At 35.2% G+C, this 23,322-nt stretch overlaps 1 protein-coding gene across 5 annotated transcripts in view; it reads left to right on the top strand.

Annotated features, from left to right (window-relative positions):
• The window catches only part of SEMA3A (semaphorin 3A), a 463,579-nt gene that overhangs the window by 393,637 nt on the left and 46,620 nt on the right, over positions 1-23,322 (top strand). For all 5 annotated transcript variants that reach the window (XM_019451313.2, XM_019451314.2, XM_019451315.2 and 2 more), the window contains one exon: positions 22,532-22,674. In XM_019451313.2, coding sequence (XP_019306858.2) covers positions 22,532-22,674 — 143 coding nt within the window. The remainder of the gene's footprint in view (positions 1-22,531; positions 22,675-23,322) is intronic.

Raw genomic sequence — 23,322 nt, 5'->3', positions numbered from 1 at the left:
GCAAAACAATTAAGATCTATGTAATATGATAGGGTTAAAATAGCTACATTTTAATGGGAAATTAAAAATAGATCATGTTTAGGCAGAGATTAAACTGATTTAATTGCTGTTTCTCAGTGTATTTATTTTGTTTTTTAAAGAGTATGTTTACTTTCCCCAAGTCTAGTCCTTTTTCATCTCATTCAACAATATTTCTATTTCTCTGTACATAACTTAAGTTTATCACTCACCCCGGTTACTAACATAGAATGCCATTCTCTCCTTTTCCCCTGCAGTTCTATTGTAAGTCCTCCTAGATTACTGGTAATCACACAGTGAAGTGCTAGCTACCAACACATTTCTCTGGGCAACTTCCATTTTCTACATGCATTAAGCACTCTCTGGGTACCAAGAACTATTATAAGAAACAGCTGAGTAAGAGCAATCCCTGCCCTCAGGCTAATACTTACAGAACTTTTTAAAAATGAAAACCCTAAAAGTTATAGCATATCTACAGGATCATATGCATGTATTTACAAGATGTCCTAATATCGTAAAACCATTGTTTAAGCGGAGGACATACTCTCTATTTTTCTTTTAATGAAACATGAAATTTTTTTATTCAGTTGATTTTCACACTTTGATTCAGTATCAGTACCACTGACTCTTTGAGGCTTTTACTATGAAATGACAGCAAGGTGGAACGATTATGAAGGAGACTATCTTTTGTCCCTACATCTACAGTCTTTTCTTAGAGAATGTGTGTATAAGAGAGTTAAAAAAAATGAGAAATTGGAAACCCTTTTAAGTTTTAAGGGAAAAAAATGCAAATCTGTTGGAATCAGAAAAGCTGTAGATAATACAACATAGGTTTTTATAACCTGTTATTATAATGACATATATAATGCAGACAGTCCATTAACACTATTACTGGTTTTTTTTCTTGTGAACTATTTCCAGTTGTTTCTTCATTAAGAATGATTATGTATTTTGAGTGCTAATAGAAATTCATAATGTCATATTCCTAATTATAAAGACATCCAGATGGCCAAAAGATACATGAAAAGATGCTCAACATCACTGATCGTTTGGGAAATATGAATCAAGACTACAATGAAATATCATCTACACCTTTCAGAATGGCTAAAATCAACAACACAAAAAACAATAGGTATTGGTGAGGATGTGGAGAAACGGGAACCCTCTTGCACTGCTAATGGGAATGTAAACTGGTGCAGCTGCTCTGGAAAACAGTATGGAGGTTCCTCAAAAGGTTAAAAATAGGGGCGTGCCTGGGTGGCTCAGTGGGTCAAGCGTCTGACTCTTGATTTGGGCTCAGGTCGTGATCCCAGGGTCATGGGATCAAGCCGGCATCAGGCTCCATGCTGAGTGTGGTTCTATGTATATTTTCATAGTTATTTCATGTAGAAATGTAAAATGTAGAAATAGTAAATCTACTGGAAAGTAGAACTAACTTAAATTTAATCCATATTAAAGACATTGAAACCATTTCTTAGTGTTATTAAAATTAAATGACAAACCCTGTACTTTTAAAAACTAGGTTGGGAGCATCAAATTGGTTTAGAAAATACCTTTAATGGTCTTGATTAGGTATCTCTGGAAACAACTTTATATTAGCAATCAAAATACATAATCATTCTTAAAGCAGAGACAATTGGACAGAGTTGACAAAGAAAAACAAGATAACGGTTTCAATGGACTGCCTGCACTGAACAAAAATTGAAAATTGATTTAAACATCAGAAGTCATTTTAAATTGGATCCACCGTACTGTAAATGCTGTGACATTGTTATTATACTGAATATTGGAAGGTTTAATAATAATTAAAGCAATGATTTGGAAAATTGATGTCCTTACCTAAGGAAATAATTGAAATAATCATGAACAATTGAAATCCTGTACTCGTATAGGATTTTATACTGTTCAGAGTGCTTCCTGTAAGACCACTTCATCCTCGCAAAACCACTGTAAAATAGAAAACTGCAGTAATAACATTTGAGCAACTTACAAGAGGATAGTCGCTACCTGTTGTTGAGTGAAAACAGAGTAAACCCATGTCTTCCAAACTCTTCAGTTTTGTTCTCTAACATGTTCATTATAGTATTCACCATTTTTTAGATTTGTGTATTTCTGTACTTTGCTAAAGATTTCACACATAGGAAATGTTTATCAAGTTAGATAGAGACTTGGAAAATACAGATACATTTGTTTAAAAACAACAACAACAACAAAGATTTGCCAGAGTTAAAGGATTTTATCCTGTAATGGTTCACAGAATGAATTGTGCTGTGTATGCATAGTTTAAATAACTGAAAACTTAGTTGGTATAAAATTTTCCTGCTAAGAGTTTGGCCCTTGGATGAACAGCATGTGCATCTCTGGGAACTTGTTAGAAATGTAAAATCTCAGAGCCTACCCAGACCTACTAAACCAGAATCTGCACTCTCTTGAGATCCTACATTAAAATTTGAGGACTAGGCTGAAATATGTTACAAAATATATTATATCTTTGATTCTTAAAGAAGAGACATAGAGACATAATAGTTTTGTTCCAGTCTCCCTGAGTAGATTATCTTACATCTCAGCTGAAATTTATAGCACACAAGAATGTGTGTGTGTGTGTGTGTGTGTGTGTGTGTGTGTGTGAATGTGAATGTGTGCGTGTTCATTAGTTACGTTAAATTACTGCTCCTGATGTGGTCTAATCCAAACTCTCCAATTCCTCTAATCAGCCTTTTTAAATTAGTGGCTTTTGATTCCATTTAAGCTGGGAGATACAAGCACTAGCCAGGTGTGTCCCGTGAACAGCTTGGTTGGAATTTCAAGCAATGGTCATTGATAAGACCTCTGTGTCAAGCTCGTAGAACCTACCTTCCCCTGCTTGATTGAATCCATTCTGCTGAGACAGTGTCAAATTAATACAATTACTAGCACATTTATGATAGCCCATAAAATCTCCCACCACTACATTCTTGCTAAAGGTTAAGAATTACAAAAAAAAACTGTGGTGCAGGCAGTGACTTCTGGGGTTCAGAGAAGCTTCAAGCACTTGAAAAAAAGTTTTCAAAGCACATTATTATAAATTAACTGTCTTTCACTACAGCTAGACTAGTACTGACAATATTTTAAATAATAAATTTGATGCAAAATAGCAACATCGAATTTAAAATACGTGATCGGCAATTTTCTTCTAAATATCTTTTTGTCAAAAGCATCCAGCTGATTAAAAAAAAAAAAATACTAGGTAGATTTTTATACAAAGAAACAGAATAAAACCCAAATGTAAAACCAAAAATTATATATTTTAAAAATTACAACTTTAAATTTTGTATTATAATCTTAAATTTTAAATTATAGGGTTGTGATATGATTATATGATGTATGATTTTATCATAAAATATATTATTTTAAACATCTAGAACGTCTGATTAAAAAACAACTTTCTAAATTTCACGTAAATATAACTAACAACTCTCACTGTTCTAGTTCACATACATGGAATCCTAAAAGCAAAAGTAAAACTAAAAATAAGGGAAGTTGTTTTGTTAAAATAACAATATTTGTTTTCAGTAGAGTGTGATTAGGAAAGTACAAAAAAATAATAGCTAATGTAAAATTTGAATTGTTATTTCTTAAGGGATAAGATCTTGCAGATTAAACAGGGTGTGAAGTAAGAATTGTTTTCTCCCAATTCTAATTACTTTGAAATTATGCTATAAATTATCTTCTTTTCTGCCTTGAATTTCCTTTCCCATATAATTAGAGATTTTCAAGAATCAAAACTATTATTGTCTCTTAAGAACAAAAGCCATAGAAACTGCTAATTATATCACACTTGAACATGTTTTTCTTCTTTGAAGAGACCCTGAATTTCTGGCATTTTTGAGAACACTTTCTGACCAGAGGATGATAGAAATGTGAAGGTCTGCTAGTGTTGGAATCAGGATAATTACTTTCTATCTATAATAATATTCATGTTATTAAAAAGTTGCCAAGGTCTGTGTCAAATAAAAATTGACCTAAATCTTCCCTGGTCCCTAAATCATTATTTTATTTTAAGAATCAGGCCACATTCTTATAGAATTTTTTTTTCCCCTAGACCCCATGGGCCTAATCAGAGGCAACTCCCAGGAAAAGTCCCTTGTCAATGCAATCCTTGAATGAGAGCTTGAATTATTACCATGTCCCAGGAAAAGGGCAGTTATCAAAAGACATTTTTACATTTCACTGATAAAATGGATTTTTTATTTCAAAGAGTAAAAAAATGTTTTTGTGAGATCACACACTGAGAAACTTTTTGACAAAGTAAATTTTATGATTATATGAAAATTGGCTTTTTTCTGAATAAAATATTACTAGAATTCACAAATTCCAGTTTTATCATCTATGGCTTTTGAGGTACTTTTCAGGGGAAAAAGGCAGAATTTGAGTATACTCATATTTAAGATAATTTACTAGAAAAAATTAAATTGGTATTATATATTTGTGGGTTTTGTTTTTTTTTTTATATTGCTTAGTGGTTTTGTGTATTTGTTTCGGACCTAAATTTCAATATGTCTTTTGAATCATGTATAAAATATGTGGGTGGAAAAGTATGAAACCTTTAAGATCTCTCAGAACGTAGACAAAGATATTCAAGGCATTTAAGTCATATGGTGCCTATAGTATTGCTAATAGCAATATTGGACAAAAAGGAGAACTAGGAATAAATACATTTATGAGTATCCAAATATCCCAAATAAATGGAAGAAATCAATTCTAGTATTACCAGGATGATTTATTAATAGGAACCTCTCTTAATTCATTACCTTAATTTTTTTTTGAAGTTTATTTATTTATTTTGAAAAGAGAGAACAAGCCGGAAGGGTCAGGGACAGAGAATCTCAAGCAGACTTCATGCTATCAGTGTGGATCCTGACCCGGGACTCAATCCCGTGACTGTGAGATCATGACCTGAGCCGAAATCAAGAGTTGGACACTTAGCCAAGGGAGCCACCCAGGTGCCCCCACCTTAATATTTTAATAATAAAATATATGCCTTATCTTGTTTAATGTTGAAAAATAAGGTAAATCAAATGACGTTTTCTGATTAATTAAAATACATTGGTAGGAGTAAAAGGTAGGAGTAAAAGAAAATGTTCTTAACATAATAAATAAGAGGGGTGCCTGCGTGGCTCAGTCGGTTGGGCATTGGACTTTGGCTCAGGTCATGATCTTGTGATTCATGAGTTCGGGCCCTGTGTCGGACTCTGTGCTGACATCTCGGAGCCTGGAGCCTGTTTCGGATTCTGTGTCTCCCTCTCTCTCTGCCCCTCCCCTGCTCATGCTCTGTCTCTCTCTTTCAAAAATAAATCAACATTAAAAAAATTGCTTTAAATTAATAAAGAACATAATAAATAAGAAAGAGTTGGACCCCCAGTTAAAGTTCTTAGTGCACAGAAACACTATGAATTTAGATAATGTTATAATAATTTTTTATAATAGACTTTATTTTTTGGAGCAGTTTTAGTTAGGTTCCCAGCAAAATTGACTGGGAGGTACAGAGATTTCCATAAAACCCTACTCCCATACATGCATAGCCTCCCTTGTTGCCTACATTCCCCTACCAGAGTGGTACATTTGTTACACTTGGTAAGCCTACACTGACACATCATTATCACCCAAAGCCCACAATTTACATTAGGGTTCACTCTTGGTGTTGTACACTATCTGGATTTGGAGAAATATATAATGACACACATCCATCCTTGTAGTGTCCTACAGAGCAGTTTCACTGACGTGAAAATCCTCTGTCCTCAACCTGTGTGTTCTCCCGACTCCTTACCTCCTGGCAGCCACTGATCTTACTGTCCTCCTATGTTCGTCCTTTCCAAAATGTCAAGTAGTTGGAATCATACACCATATAGCATTTTCAGGTTTGCTTCTTCCGCTTACTGATACGCGAAATAGTTGTCTTCAAATGTCTTGAAATAGTTTCACAGCTTATTTCTCTATAACTTTGAATAATAGTACATTGTCTGAAGGCAACACAGTTTATTTCTCCACTCATCTACTGAAGTACATCTTGGTGGCTACCGAGTTTTGGCAATTTTGAATAAAGCTGCTATAAACATCTGTATGGAGGCCTCAGTGTAGATGTAACTTTTCAGCTCCTTTGAGTAAATATGAAAGAGCAAGATTGCTAGGCCATATGGTAATAGTATGTTTGGTTTTATAAAAAAAAAAATGAAGTAAAAAATACCAAAGTATCTTCCAAGGTGGCTATACCATTTGGAATTCCTACCACTGAGGAACGAGAGTTCTGTCGCTTCATATCCTTGCCAGAATTTGGTGTTGTCAGCATTCTGGATTTTGGACATTCTAATAGGGATATACTGGTATCTTGTTGTTTTAATTTATACTTTCCTAGTGACATGATGTGGAGTTTAAATTGAGTTGTTGGTTTGCTTAGTATTAAGAGTGTTTTATGTATTCTGGGTAGCAGTCCTTTATGAGATAAATCTTCTGCAAATATTTTTTTCATAGGCTGAGACTGTGTTCTCATCCCGTCTAGAATTGTTTTTCAAAAGATGTTATTTATTTCTATAAAATGCATCTTAAATGTATATGGTTTATCTTATTTTAATGTTACCAGTGAGTGAGATATGACTGGATTGGAGAAGGAGTTGAAAGGAGATGCTGTTATGTATTTATTCTCTCTTTCTCAGAGAGATTTAAATAATGCCTGTACTATATCACTTTGGTGTGGTGATATTTTTTAGTTTCTTGCTTAAGCACTGAAACTTTAAAAAAATAAATCATACACACATAAATGCACTTGTCTCATCTCATTTAATAAAGCAGAGTAAGCACACTGAAAAATTTGATGAACTTTCTGGCAAAGAGAAGAGAAACGTGTTCTAATTTAGAATGAGGTGAGTCAGGAATACCGTTTCCTGAACAGCTCCCAATTTTCTCTTTAAGAGAGAGTTTTAGTGTGAAGTCATTATTAAGTAAGATCATATAAATTACTTGTTATCGTGGAGCAATGACTTCTCTAAATAGAAAGTTCTATTTTCTTTGGATGTAGAAAAATGAAAGTTTGCTGCCTTGGTTTTCCTCAACTGAGTTCAAAGCTTATTTTTAATTTGTAGTGTATGCAAAATATTGTAATTACTTTATGAACATGGACTTCTTTGATAACATATTTTTTGTTTTTAGACAGCAGAGTTTATATAATGCATATTCTGTTTCATTTCACTTCATGCTGATATCTCCTGTAATGAAAAAATATTTAAGGATAATTGTCTTTTTTCAAAACCTTTTCAGTTTTATAGAAATTTATCAGGAAAAAATCTGTATTAAGTCTGATGTCTTTAAATGTAGTGAAAATTAATATCTGAATATTTACCTGCAGGAACATGTACAGTGTATATGGAAGAACATGTATTGTGTGTATGTTTGTGTGTGTGTATATGTGTGTGTATAGCCATTATGAGGTAATAAAAAAAATTTCTGAAGATTATTTCCTTCATGAAATTCCATCTGATCTTCTCAAATAACAAGTGATCTAATCATATGATAGTTTATAGTTAACATAATTCAAAAACATAATAAATGTAAATGTTCAAAGGACATTTTATGATGATAGATGAGTACATTCATAGTATGAATGTATTTACTTAGGATCTGATAGAAGAAAGCATCTCTAAATATTGTATCTTCCTGCAGTTAAAAGGGACTAAGTAGTCAAAAATTATAGAAATACCTAAAAACATTATGGTTGCGGTAAATAACTAGATTATATCTTAGAGTCATCAAAATATTTCGAATCCATATTTACCATGATAAAACACACACCGCTAAATCATTGTATATAGTGTATTTGTAAATAACAGGACAAAGTAACTATAATATATAGTGAGTAAGGTGCATGATTATATTAACCCCACATTGAAATATTAAACAATTACTTATTTTATAACCAATCAATAAAAAGACCACATACTTACAAAATAAGAGGGTGGAAACATAGACCATATTTTGGTTAAATAATAAGAAAATAGTCATACGGACTTGTGATATATCCATTATGAATGGATATTTATCCATAAGGAAATTTAGATTCATATTAATCACTTTTTAAACCTACTTTATACTCAGCACTATGTTCCTATAATTTGAGAAATTCACCAGATTGAGAAATAATTATAAGATATACATGATAAATTTGCACACAATGTATAAATATACACACAAATTTATAATCTTAAGTATACTATTCAATGACAATTTGAGAAATGATAAATGTCTGTAACTCAAAGGCCTATCAAAGTATGGAACACTCCAGAAGGTTTTCTGATGTACTTTTCCAGTGAGTCCCATACCTTTGCCCCAAGAAGTACTACTGTTGTGAATTTTCCACAGCACAGCCCAGAAAAAAGTAGAATAGAAACTCCTATAAATGAAAGTATACAATATGCACTCTTTTATTGTAATGTTTTTGAAATCCATTCACATTGCTACATGTATCAGTAATTTGTTCTTTTTTGTTTCTGAGTAGTATTTAATTGTATGGATGTACCACATTGTGTTATTTGTTTTCCTAGTGATAGACACTTGGACTTAATGAAGCTGCTGTAAACATTCTTGTTCAAATTTTGTTGTGCACATATGCTTTCATTTCTCTCAGTTAAATAACTAGGAATGCGATGAAATGGCTAAATGGTATGTAGCCATTTCACAGATCATTTTACACTCCCACCAAAAACTATATAAATGAGGATGTTAAACAGTGGATTGGTGTAAACAAGTTGAATATTGGTGAAGGCATTCTTGGCATTATGTGAAAGAAACAATTATAGGAAAGAAAGACTAATAACAAGAAACTCAAAAAAAACTAAAGGGTGAAAATAAAGATGTCAATGAAGACATGAAGGATAAAGATAGATATTAAAGAAATTTGAAAGAGAGATGGAAATAAAATTTGATGACTGATAAATGTCGATGTAGGAGAAATCAAGACTGATCCCAAGCTTCTGTGTTGAGTGACTCTAACAAATAAGGTAGCATTGAGGAAGGTTAGCTTCTAGGAGGAGCAAATGTGGAAATGTTGGAGTTAGTGAGTTATTTTGAAGAGCTAAGTATGCAGTGCTGTATAAGGTTGATCAAAAGTCAGCTAAAAAAATGTTGCTCAGGCACAAAAGAATATCTGTGATTTGGGGAGTCAAATTGATTAAGATAACCAAAAAAATTATGGGAAAGGGTAAGCAACAATAACCATTGAGTGGTATATTTTTGAATATTTCTTTTTTTTTTACCTTTTTATATTATTTCATTTGACAGCCAAAATCATGTTTAATGTTCCCATAATGGTTATACACAGCCATTTATCCTTACTTATACTTAATGTAATTAAAACCAGTCATCATTTAACTATTGCAGAGATGGTGAGTATACTTCATGGTATAAACTGATTTGTGACACAGAATACACTGACCCCTGTAAATACCATAGCACACCAAACTTTGTGTAGTTTCAAGTGTAGCTCTTCAAATCCCAGCATTGAGAGTAAAACTTCCTTTTGAATCTTTTAAACCATATGTCTTTACATCAATTTAGACAAGAATGTTACTGCTGCTCTTTTTAGTTTTTGACTCATTTTGATCTTCTCTTTCATTATGGCTATAATGTGAAAAAAGGGAACTCTTGATTTACTCCTTGTTTCTGCCCTGCAGTTTCTGCTTTTTTTTTTTTTTTTTAAAGCTACTTGTTCTGGGACACCTGGGTGGCTCCGTCGGTTGAGCGTCTGACTTCAGCTCAGGTCATGATCTCACAGCTTGTGGGATCAAGCCCCGCATCGGGCTCTGTGCTGACAGCTCAGAGCTTGGAGCCTGCTACAGATTCTGTGTCTCCCTCTCTCTCTGCCCCTCCCCTGCTGGTGCTCTGTCTGTCTGTGTGTGTCTCTCTCTCTGTCAAAAGTAAACAAACATTGAAAAAAAATTTAAAAAGCTACTTGTTCTTTGTTGACTTCAGTGATACGCTTCCTGGGGACCAGCACGTGGCTAACCAGTGAAGCAAAGGCAACCAACCTTGAGATAACAATAAGGATAGTTCATACTCCACAATAGCATTTTGTTCTACCTATGTGTGTCTTAACTCTGCGAGGTCATTGGTCTTTGTAACATCTCTGTATTCTTTCCTTATGATGAGAACCTGAGACACAGATATGCCAAAGAATTTGCTTACAGTCATATAGTTAGTAAGTAGGAGAGCTAAGTTGAATACTGTGACACCCCTTTGACTGCTCTCCAGTTTCACAGCCATCTTCCACTTGAAGGCAGTTTACAAACTGTAAAACAGTTATAGAAATAGAATAGTGTTCAGTTGAATTCAAGTTAGCAAGTATCTTCAAGTGTAATAGACTACCCTATGAGGGGATTTGAAGATGAATGACAAAATCCTGTCTAAAAAGAACTTATTGGAGAAAATGGTGTATCACTCTGAGGAATGACCCAGAGCAGGTGGGATGTTGTAACCACTCTAACTGAAATTTAAACAAAAAATTACGGAAACCCAGAAGACAAATATCCCCCTGAAACATTAAAGTACTTTTAGAAGGTATTTGAAAAAAGTTTGAAAAATTAGCATAATTCATCATAGAGAACTCACATAGGTGAAGTCATTTAATAATGAAAGTTCTGGATTGGGGTGCCTGGGTGGCTCAGTAGGTTAAGTGTCTGACTCTTGATTTCTGCTCAGGTTGTGATGTCCAGGTTCATGGGTTTGAGCCCCATGTCAGGCTCTGTGGTGACGGCTTGGGATTCTCTCTCTGTCCCTCTATCTTTCCTTTTTTTTTTTTTTTTTTTTTTAAGTTTATTGATTTATTTTTGAGAGAGAGAGAGAAAGAGCACAAGTGGGGGAGGGGCAAAGAGAGAAAAGGAGGCAGAGATTCCGAAGTAGACTCCAGGGTCTGAGATGTCAGCACAGAGCCCAATGTGGGGCTCATACTCACAAACCATGGGATCATGGCCTGAGCTGAAGTCAGACACACATCGACTGAGCCACCCAGGTGCCCCCCCCTTTCTGCCCCTCCCCTGCTTGTGCTCTCTCTCTCTCTCTCTCTCAAAAGTAAACAAATTAAAAAAAAAAAAAAGAATGTAAGTTCTGGAAATCCAGAGTAGTGAGAGAGAAAGGTACAAGGGGAAATGCATTGGGATGGGGGTGGGGAGCCTAGAATTATATATGGGGGATAGGTAGCAAAGACCTTGAATGCCTTTTAAAGGATTCTGAATTTAATTGTTTAGCTAATGGAAAACCATCAATAAAATTGAGCAGCTGAACTGTTGACTGTGAAGAACGATTTGAAGCAGAGGATCTTTTAAGAAGACAGAGCAATACTTTAGGGGAGAGATGAGAGAGCTTGAATTAGGACAAAAGAAGTAAGGGAAAATATACACTCAAAAATGGAGTGGGGATAGAACTGATCAGAAATGCCAATTTATGGGGCGCCGTGGTGGCTCAGTCGGTTGAATGACTGATTCTTGATTTCAGCTCAGGTCATGACCCCATCAGTGTGGGATTAAGCCCCGTGCCAGTCTCTGTACTAAGCGTGGAGTCTGCTTAAGATTCTTTCTCCCTCTGGCCCTCTACCCATTCTCCCTCCCTCCCCCCTCCCTAAAATTAAAAAAAAAAAGCAAAGAAATGCCACCATAGTAAACACAGGAGATGAAGCTGAAAAGATAAAAGGAAAAATATTTTCTCTTTGCAGGACTGAATAAGGGAAACTGTAAAGTAATTAACTTGGTTATTGATATACAGAGTAGAGGCACCACACTCCACAGCGATGATCGTGTTCCCTTGTGGGTTTCTTCTAAGTCCAGTATTCCAAATTCTTTCTACTTCCTTTTCATTAATTTGGTTTCAGTTAAAAAAAAAATTGTGTAGTTTGTTTGGTTATTACCGTTTAGTTTTAACTAGCCTTCTTTTATAGTGGTAAAGAACAGGATGCTTTTCCATGAGTTTTGTGTGTTTTTTTTTTTTTTTTTTGATCAATTAAATGCTGATCTCTTTATTAAAATAGTAAACAAAATAAATAGTGTATAGGCATATTCAGCCTACAGACACACTACAAAATACATAGGTGTAAATACTTGTGGCCACGTGTTACAGTAGGAAGAACTCAGTTCTTGTTCCTGCCCTGGCTTTCCCAGTTACTAGTATGCACTTTGGGCAGTTGCTGGGTCTTAATGTCAGGGTTTCTTTCTGGGATGGGTGTGGCTCAGAATAATATATAAAAAGCACAAGAAAAGGCACAGTGATTACTATTCATATTTTCCCTCACCCGCGCTCATCTTCCCTCCTCATCAGCCCTTCTCTCCATTTTCACGTGACTCCTCTTGAACCTTCTTTGGGGTAGACTCTCCCCAGGGTTGTTCATAGTTTCCCAGCCAGCTAAGCATCAAAGTTTTTCCAGGCCTATTCCTTGGCAGCTAGAGGTTTTTCTCTTCCACGGCCAAAAATGATACATCCATTCTGTTTAGGTTGTTAGCGAAGAATGTGAGATGACCTGAGGCCGCATTCCCTGCATTCCCAATGTGCTGGAAGTTCCCATTCACAGTCTTTTGATTCTTTGGGGCTGTTTTTCCCCTTTATGTTGCAGCAAAGCTGAGATGGGAAGAAACCAGTCACTGTGACTGCCACCCGGGTGTGTTGGCTATCATCTGGTGATGATTTTCCCCTATCACCAATTGCCCTGCTAGTTAGCTTGTAAGTATTTTGAAGCCTGAGGCTATGACATTGGAAATATTTTTTAAATTGTAAAAATACGGTTTTAAAGTTTACATAATTTCCAGTTTGTTCTTCTCAGGGGTCTTTAACAGGTTTATAGGTTGTTTATCAGCTGACTTCTGATTGAACTTGCTTTCATTAGCACTCTAAGTTTATGCTACCATTAGCTTTTTATTTTTATTTTTTTAATGTTTATTTACTTTTGAGAGAGAGCACAAGCAGGGGACAGAGAGAAGGAGACACAGAATCCGAAGCAGACTCCAGGCTCTGAGCCGTCAGCACAGAGCCCGACGGGGGGCTTGAACGTGACCTGAGCTGAAGTTGGACGCTTGGCTGACTGAGCCACGCAGGCACCCCACCATTACCTTTTAAACATGTATTTTTATAGGATATTTCACAAAGTTTTATAAATGGTGTTATAAAACAATAACAGCTACCAATTTTCAAGGCCTATGATATGCTAATGTAGGTAGGTAGGTCGGTACCTACCTCAGAGATTGGTGCTTTTTAACAGATAAGGAAACTGAGGCTAGTTGACATTAATATTTTGAAATTACAAATCTAGTGAGTGGGAGAAGTCAAGCATCTACCCAGTTTTCTTTTTTCACCCCTATCACAGAATAATTTTTATATGTGCAGTAAAGGGAGACTTTGTTTCTTCTTATGTTGGTAATTAGCCAGGATTTTCCTTCATTAATAGTCAGAAGGTCAGTGGAACTACCTTCCAAGCATGAAGAAAATAAGACACTGTATGTATATTTTGTGAGATATATAAATTTTTAAGACTTCCTTTTCCTCTCATAGATGGTGTCACAGTAGATTCAGAGAGAGAGAGAGAGAGAGAGCAGTAATATGGGTTGTTTGCCTCCAGTGGGTTTATGCTCCTGTTCTGCTCTGGAACTTTCTATCATGCTTTACAAGAGGACTGACTGTATCATGGTGTGAAAGCTTGTAGGCGTTCATTCCGTCCTCTGTCCAAATGAACTACATAAAATTTATGTCCTAAAAAGCCAATATGTGTTATAACTTTCAGATTTATAGAAAACCCAGAATCTTAATTTATCATCCTGTTAATTTAATTCCTTTTCAAAAAACATGTATATCTACAATTTTAGTTGTATGTTCTCGTTCCTTGAGAGCTTATTGGTGGAGAGGATAGGTCCAGCCAAAGGCTGGTCAAAATGTTTCTGTACTAGAGATTTAGATGGATCCTAATGCTGAGAGCGGCAAAATGTGTTCATTATTTAAATAAGCTCAGGCTGCCAAATGAATCATAAAGGCAGCTGGGTGTCCTGTGCCAAGGTGTCATTTTCATTAAGTGTGAGATTGCACCTGAAGGACAGTTTAATTTGCAGCTGCTAAAAATATTTCGACAGAGTGATACTGTTACAAGTGGCAGGTGGTGCCCAAACGTGAATTTTGCAAGAAATGCCATCTGTGGGATGAGGTGTGGAAGAATGTCAAGGGGGTGGTAAAGGAGATAAAGGGGGGAAGAAAAGAGGTGTATTTACTCAGTGTTTATTGCTGTTATCATGACTAAAGATGCCATGCTTCACATGATAGCATTGGCCCAAGATTATTAAATATGATTATTTGTTCAGCTTCTACCATGTGCACAGGGCATTGCAAAAGTACCACAGTACCTGTAAAGACAAAGTTTCTTCCCCAGAGGCATGCCATTTAAACCATCCAGATGAGAGAATCCTTTCCAAGTCTATTTACCTTTCATAGTGTTTACATTGCAGTTCTGTGCTGGCAAGACTAATGCACTTTGATCCTGCTTAAATGGATCTTGCCACTTTCTTTTGATGTTCAGCTTTTAATACACATTCACATCCATTTCCTGCTTCATATTGTATGAAATATTTTCAATAGTACAAGCTCAAAGATTTTGTTAGATCATGGTCAGTTGGGATTTTGTGAACTTTACAGAGTAGAGAACATTGCAATGTGGAAAGGTATCTAGGGACATTGTAATTGTTGACATTAGTAAAAGATCTGTATATGTGTGTCTATTAGTTCAATGGACTTGGCCATATTGAAATCAGGAACTTATATCTGGAGACTGGAAATAGACATTCTCTACTTTAATGGGTTACAGAACACAAGTTTGAGGAGCAAAAGTAACTAGTGGGTTTCAGTTTTTCATTTCTGCTACTCATTTGATGGTAGTAACTGGAAGTAGAAAGGCTTCCTTTGTGAATACCATGAACTTTCTTTGGTTCTCAAGGAGACCTAATAAAATAGGTCAATATGAATGAATTTGGGTAAAGGTTTTCCACGGGGAGTTTTTGATGACAAGGCAAGTTATTGAATTGCTTGTAGTTTTTCAGGACAGTGGTAATCTCTGACCTCCAACATATGCATTGTTTTTAGCTTCATAAAGTAGAGAGACATGTTTTCTGTTATTTTAATCCTATTGGTAGAATCTAATTTTGAAAAATTATAAACAGATCATTAATTTTACTGTATTAATTATCTAGCACAAAAGGATGTGATCAAAAGCAGAAAAGTTTTTTTCCATATTAAAATAACATTCATGAAATTTCAGGAGAACATTTTGAGAACCTATTATTTTGTAATAACTCTTAGAAATAGTTGCAATTTAAAGGAGCATGTCTAAGCATTTCTTTAACTGGGAACGTAAACCCTGTTAGGGCTATGATGAGTTCTGTTCATCCCAGTAACTCTAATGAACTGCCAAAAAGCAAGAAAATGTGACTCTTTCTTCTAAAAAAAAAAAAAGAAACCCACAAACTTACATATTTTAGTTTAGGAAATTCATTCATTTATTAATCTATTCACTCATTTAGGAACCATGTTCTGTTTCAGAAATTATGCTTAGCCCAGAAGAAATAATTGGGAAAAAATAGGGAAGTCAGCTTACCAGAAGAGAGGGGAAAGAAAACAAGTGATTAAAAGTAGAGTTTTCTGGATTCTAATTGAGAAATATGCACTAGGTGCCAGGGAATGGTTTGTGTGTTAAAAAGGCGATAGACAGTACAAGATGGTTTGGAAAAGGTGAGGCCAGAGGCAGAGAAAACAGATTGAATGTGGCTGCCAAGAGAGAAGAGATAAGGGTCTACATTTGCGTAGTTGCGGTGAGACAGATTCAAAATATGCTTAGGGAAATACTTTGTTATATGTAGAAGCTGAAGGCAAGAGAGGGAGAGATACAGGACAAATGCCTGTCATAACAAATAGGAAAATGAAGATAATAGGAAAAGGATTAAATGTCACAAAAGTGATAAAAGCAAACTTTCTTTCATGTTATGTGAACTAAATGTGTTTGAAGATAGTAGATGGGGTGTTTTCTTGATTTACTAAGGGATTAAAGAAGAGGAACAGTGGTCAATTCTGCCGGAAATGTAAGTCAAAGTTTGTGGATGACACTTACTGCTCTTAATTTATTTTTGGTGTTAGGGACACTGTAAATAGTGTAACTGACAAGATTTCCCATTTTCCTCTAGTGCTAGAGAGCTTTGAGTCAAAACCATAGCTCATCTCAACTATATGTGTTGACGAATGCAGTATCTACTTTTAGAGTTGTTACTGGCTCAGAGTAACATCAGCCTTCCTGTCCTTTCTGCATGCCAATCTTAGTTTATGCTACTTTATCATATCTTATGACACCTGAAATATGGTCTGGAAATTATATAGTATAAATGCATTAGTACTTCTTTCTGTAGCACTGTATGGATAGCTTGGAAGAAATAGATAATATATAGAAGACTTATTAGATGACTTGAAAATATAACTCTAAAGTCAAAAAGAAAAAAAAAACAAGCAAAACATGAATTGTACAAGCAACATTAAGACTAGAAAACAGGGAAAGAAGTGAAATGATGGCAGTCCTGCAGGAAATGGAAGCAGTTTAAGGTAAAATACCATTTTATACGTAGGTGTGGATATTGGCATTAGCTAAAGCGGAAAGATTGGAGCAGAAGCAGTTTTCAAAGAAAAGTAGATGAGTTCCTTGCTAGTCATGATGAATTAAAACTGCAATGAGATACTTAGGTAGAAAATTTGAGCCAAAAGTTTGAAATGCAAGGTTGGATCTAGGAGGAAAATAAAGGTGATGTAGTTTGGAGATACCTGAGGGTCTAAAAGTGAATCAATTCCAAAAGAAAAAAATTCTAAAAATATAACAAAATTTAGAATATTGAATTAGTAGAAGAAATGTTAGGAGATGCCTTCATTTATAGGAGTGGGGGGAATAAAAGGTGCTCAAAAAGAAAATAATTTAGGAAGCATCTATATTTACAGATGTAGGAAAAGAAAGTGGTAAAGGAAATAGTGAAGGCTCTATACTTAACAATTCAGGTTCAGAGTCACAGAAGGCACATGCCAGAGAAACAATGAAAATTATATGAAGGGCATGAAGATTTTGTTGTGCCAATGGCAGCAGACAAGCAGACAACCGAAAAAGCGTGAGCATCAAAATCTGTGTGTAGATTTGATGGTTTCTGTTGATTATCAGTAGAACACTCTCAAAGGTGAAACACCAAAAGCTACGTAGTAATGGAGTTGGAAAGCGACTGATAAATAGGGCAGGGAGTCTGAGTCTGAGTCCCCTCTCACTCTTTCAAAAAGTCCTATGGCTAAATGGGTGCAAGAAACAGTGGATTCTAGAGTATAGAGTGTAAGTGGAATTCTTTTTGTTTTCTTTGGTAGAATAAAAATATTTAAAAAATAAATATTTGACACGGAGTCATTATAAAGGGAAAGATTGAGAACCCAAAGAAGAATTGACTTCTTTTCTTCATTTTTGCAACTCCCCAGTTGCTGGATTTCTTCCTGTTTTTCATCACTTTTCTCCTTGTATTAGATTCTGTCTTCTTTTCTCTTCGTACTCTATACCCTGCTGTCAATCTCAAATAACTTCAGCTCTAGTCCCATTTCTTTCCTGAGCTTCTGTATTCCCTGACCTGTGGGACAAATTCCCAAGCATCTCACTTCAAAGCTGCACGAAACTGAGCTTATCTTCCTCCCCCGACTTCCATATCTATCTTTCCTCAAGTGTTCCTATTTCAGTAAATGATTCCTATCCAACCAATATTTAAATCAGACATTTCCTTAGTATTTCCATGATTTTTCTTACTACTCCCTACCTTGAACATCTCATCAATGACCATAATCCAGCAGTTCTGTTTTCACATAATCCTTGCATATGCCACCTTCTCTATCATACTGGTCCAAATCACCAACCCTTCTCACTAGCCTCTAGAGTGGTCTTCCTGCCTTCATTATTGCCTCATTATAATTTTTTTTTCCTGTAGCAATCATAGTGATCTTAACATAGTAATCTGATAATGTCATTACTAGGTTTAAAATACTTCATTGGTTTCCCTCATCGCCATGAGGACAATATGCTCCTGAACAACACTTCCTTCTTATTCTGGCCTCTGCTTAACTTTCTTGTCGTCATCTTTGACCACCTGTCTCTTCATTGACTACTCTCTGAGTCCACAGTAATGTCGTTTCTCTTACCTTGCATGTGTTACTTCCACCTGGGACATTCCAGGTTATTCTTTAGGCCTTGAGTTATAGGTCATGTCTTCTGAGAAAAACTTTTCCTAATTTCTTTAAGGCAAACTGAATTTTCTCTTCTATTTCCAACTGCATTTTTTCCAGACTCTTACTCTTGTCCTTTTTTTGTGTGGTGTAATAATTGTTCTGTTTAATTGTTGGTATTCCCTCACAGACAGAATACATTTCATCATAACATCCCCTTGTTTTCCACAATCTAGAGCACAGAGTACATGTCTAGGAAAAATATGATGAATGAAATATAGATAGATGGTGAGTGATTGCATGAAGAATAGAGATTTTTATTGGAGAAATATTTTGTAGATTATTGGATTGAGAGCAAATAGAGGCTTTAGACTTACAAATAAAGAGAGATCATTTTTCCACAGAAAGAAAGAAAAGAAAAATTGAGAGGAGAAAAAGGAGGACCTTCTCTTTAAATGGTTTTGGTTGTATCAGTATAGCAAATAATTCCATCTTTGAAGAATAAAATGAGATGCTACATTAGTTGATTTGAAGACAATCGGAATGATTTTAAAGAGTTTCTGTTAATAAATCTGTAACAACAATGATTCTTTTTTAGGATACATAGCCTGAGTTAACAAGTAGAAAATCCATTTACTAAATTATATGGTTTTCATCATCCTTGCTTAGATATAGGGGCACAGGAAAAAAAGTTCTGGGATTATATAAGACAGGTGCAATGGAGGTTCGGGAGGCCAAGAGGTTCTAGGGTAGCAGGGCAGACAATTAGAATGATTGATTAGAATGTTTGGTTTGGAAGAAGAGGAGAATTCACCAGGGCAGAGAGGAATAGATTGAGAAAAGAAGAGGAGGAGTAAGAGGACCAAATGTAGTAAGGAAGGGGAAAGCAACATTTGAAGGATTGAAGAAGTAGAAAATACATAGAAAAGGTTTTGACCGCAGACAAGATTTGCTAAATTTAAAATAGTAGAACTCCTTTTAATTTTTTGAAAGAGTTTAACTAGAAACCTATTTTATTTTGAGATAGGAAAGAATGTTTTTCCAAGTTGATTGTATCCTAAATGTCTTAAAGACAAGTTACATTTGACTGACATTGTTTTTCTTTGATATTCTTTTTTAGTTTAATAAATGTGTACTTTTTTTTCCATGCGTAGTTTATTTTTTGTCTGTTTCTGAAGCTGTGTCAGACTGTTATTCACCTACAAAGTCCTCCATGCTGTAATACCAGATATTGAAAGAGAGACTAGGATCGAAGGCTCTTTCAACAATGTGCATGGTAACTTGTTTGAATGATTTCCCAGTAGAGTCCACATTGATAAAATGATAATTTTCTTGACATATTTTAGAGAGGGAAACACGTGCTTGATAGAGCCTTCTGTCATGCCCAAACACCAAGCTAAGAGAATATCTGTACATGTAAAATACTGTTTGCTTTATTGTCATTTTTGTGCTTCTAACGTGACTTTTGCCTAATTATAGCTTTCTGAGAATAAGAGACATAATATTACACATTTTGTTTTCTACGTCATGTCTTACATGTATTTGTGAGCAAATACCATAGCTAGATTTAATTACCTGAAATTCTTTAAGTTATGCAAGTGTTTCTGTGAACAATTACTGTAATTGGGAAGGTAATATTAGACCAACTTCTCCTCCATTGCTCTAGTTTTAAAGCAAAAGAATGTGTGTTTTTTTTTTTTATTCTAATTTTGTAGCTGGGTTATAATGAGACCTCCAAATGTAGTATGTGATTGAGGCTTCCCTTCACTGTCTTAATGATAATAATATAATGCATTTACTAATATTTTGCTAAGTTGTTTCAATGCATTATTCAAGTTGAAAATATTTGTTTTTATATGAACTATTTATGACGGAAAAGGTGAATAGAATCCAATTTGAAATAAACCTAGTGTGAAAATTAGTCATCTGAGATCTGAGACTTACCAAAAAGTCACAACAATTGCAAGTGACTGAACTGAATTCTTCGACATGTAGGTTTGTGTGCACACACAAACTATATGTAACTAACTGTGTGTGCACACACAAACACGCTTACAACACTGCATTTCCAGGAATCTAACTTCATCATTGGGATAGTAATTGTTTGATTTGTAACATACCAATTCCTACCATGTCACATTATTTATTCTGCTCACTGATACTCATGAGATGCAAGCAGAAATATACAAACATATCTATGTATATGAACAGGTAGAAATTGATGAAGAAAAACCAGCTTTGTAACAATTATAGGAAAGTAATGTATTATTTTATGTATCTTATAAAGCTCTGGTACTGAGTGAGTCCAACTTTTAAAAGTTATTTCCCTACTCTTATTCCACTGGCACACTGGACTTGAAATATGAATAGGTAATGAATTATACTTTTAACTTTACTAACAGAGTCTGTATAATTTGCCTGAGAAGGATAGTGGAGTGTAGCCCTGACTGTGCATGGTCTGAGAGCAAATGTTAAAAGAAGGTTACAAGCATAGAACACATGATAATGGTGATTATGCACAGGTATAAAGATTAGGACTAAATAACATGGATAAAGCTAGTTTCAGGGTTCTGACCTCTTCCCTGATATCTCAGGTTTGGTACTGATCTATGTGCACATATTTCATTGCTGACTTGATAACATGATATGCCATGGGAGTAAAGGTAGCTTATTGTGAGAATTTAAATACCTGCAATGTCCTAAATGCTTTCAGTAAGATAAACTCAGCTTCTTACTATATTACATCTTAAAACCAATGAAGCTACTACATACTTTTATATGTCTGTATGAGTCACAACCGCATCAACCCAGGTATTTACAAAAATTATTTTTTTTAAATGAGGCTCTAATCATTGCTAATATACATTCTGCATAATCTAGGCAGTCTCTCTCTCTTTTTGTTTTTTCTTTCTTCTCTCTTTCCCTTCTTGCACAAATACTCATTGAATGTCAACTGTGTTTTAACCTTTAGGATCACAGCACCAAACAAAACATGCCAGGTCCTGGGAACTCATATTCCTTTGGGGTGGGGAGAGAAACAGACAATAAACAAATGAAGATTAGAAACAGAGAAAGAAAGACTGAGAGATCACAGGTGTTTAATAATGTTAGGAAGAAAAATAACACATGAAAATTAAGAACTAAAAGGATTTCAAGTGCTTTAAATAGGGTAGTCAACAAAGATCTTTCTGATAATGCAATATTTGAACAAAGACCTGAGTAAAAGTAGGAATCCAGTCATTCATTATAATATATGAGGTGAGAAAGTACACAGAGAGGAAGATCTGAGGCAGGAATGAGAGTACTTGTTTGAAAGCCAGGAAGGGGCTACTATGGGGATGGTATGGCGGGCTAGGAGTAAGTTAGGTCAGGAGAGTAGGTAGAAGAAAAGGCTTGTGAGGTAGCAGGGACCAAATCATAAATGGTATCTGGTCACGGGAAAGATTTTATATTTTATTGTGAATAATTTGGAAAGATGGATGAGGGGTTAGAGAGGGAAGTGACCTGCCATAGGATCACTCTGACTAGTGTGGAGAAACAGAACACAATTGGTGGTGGTAAGGTAGAAACAGGGAGACTGTTAGCAATTCATCGCTGGTCATGGTGATCTGGGAGACGCCGGTCGTGGAGGATGTGGTAAGAAAAGGTGATGGATGTGCTGATAGAATGTGGGCTGGAGAGAAAGAGATGACTCAAGGGTGGCTCCAGAATACCGAGGTGACTTGAGTACCCAGTAAATAATGTTGTTATTTACTGACGTGGATAAGAACATGAGAGGATTTGCTGTTTTGTTGTTGAATCTGGATCTCATTTCTCCCCTCCCATCCAGTCTTTGCTGGAAACTAGAACAGACCATTTGGTACTTTGACTTAAAACTATCTTATGCTTGGAAGGAAGAATGATAGTGATGATGGCAATAAGCAATATTTGAAAGCATTTCCAGTTTGCAAAATATTTTAATATCCTGTAATGCATTTGCACTATGTGGTCACACTGAGGATTTCTGCACCTACTCCTAACTTTCCAAAAAAAGAGAAAAATAAAGAATTGTTTTGAGGTATAAGGTGATTTGTAACTTACTTTAAAATACATAAAGAACAGTTCACATATTCTGAAAACTGTGAACTAAGGAAAGATTAGTTCTTGAAATATATCAAATGCAAGTGAGGAGAAAGTGAAAGTGGACTGTAATGAATGGTATTATCTATCTAACTGTGAATTAATATATGTGCTGTAATTTGTCTCTCAGATCCAAGGTTCATTAGTGCCCACCTCATCCCAGAAAGTGACAACCCTGAAGATGACAAAGTATATTTTTTCTTCCGCGAAAATGCGATTGATGGAGAACACACCGGAAAAGCCACTCATGCTAGAATAGGTCAGATATGCAAGGTGAGGTAAAGAAAAAAAACAATTGAGGAGGATATTATTGTCCAATCATGGTTTTCTTTTTCTTCTTCACCTATATGCAAGTATAATGAAAACTATGGCTAAAAATCTTGACTGATCATTATAAATATTTAAATGGTAAAGAAGGATTTGAAAACATACTTGTTTATTGGTAACTCTTCGTAGGTAAACATGCGGGTAGAAATTGTGACACATTATTTCACGTTTACATTAAATGATCATCCTTTGAAATTTTAAAGAAATAAATTTTTAAAAAATATTTATCTTTGAGAGAGAGACAGACAGACAGAGCTCAAGTGGGGGAGGGGCAGAAAGATAGAAGACACAGAATCCCAAACAGGCTCCAGGCTCTGAGCTGTCAGCACATAGCCTGACACAGGGCTTGAACTCGTGAACCGAGAGATCATGACTGGAGCAGAAGTCAGATGCTTAACTGACTGAGCCACCCAGGTGCCCCAAGAAATACAATTTTTTCATGTTACCTGGGAGAACACATTTTTTTGTATTTTCACACAACAGTTTCCTAAAATATGTAAGAGTGAATGGATATTTGTTGTTGGGATAGCTAAATTATTGATATAAAAGAGAAAATCATTAAAGCTTGATTTTATAAATTGATTATAACATCCT

The sequence above is a fragment of the Panthera pardus genome, unplaced genomic scaffold (genome assembly GCF_024362965.1).
Source record: "Panthera pardus isolate Hobbes unplaced genomic scaffold, ASM2436296v1 HiC_scaffold_8, whole genome shotgun sequence".
In the NCBI taxonomy this organism is placed as follows: domain Eukaryota; kingdom Metazoa; phylum Chordata; class Mammalia; order Carnivora; family Felidae; genus Panthera; species Panthera pardus.
This window is presented reverse-complemented; position numbering and strand designations above follow the sequence as displayed.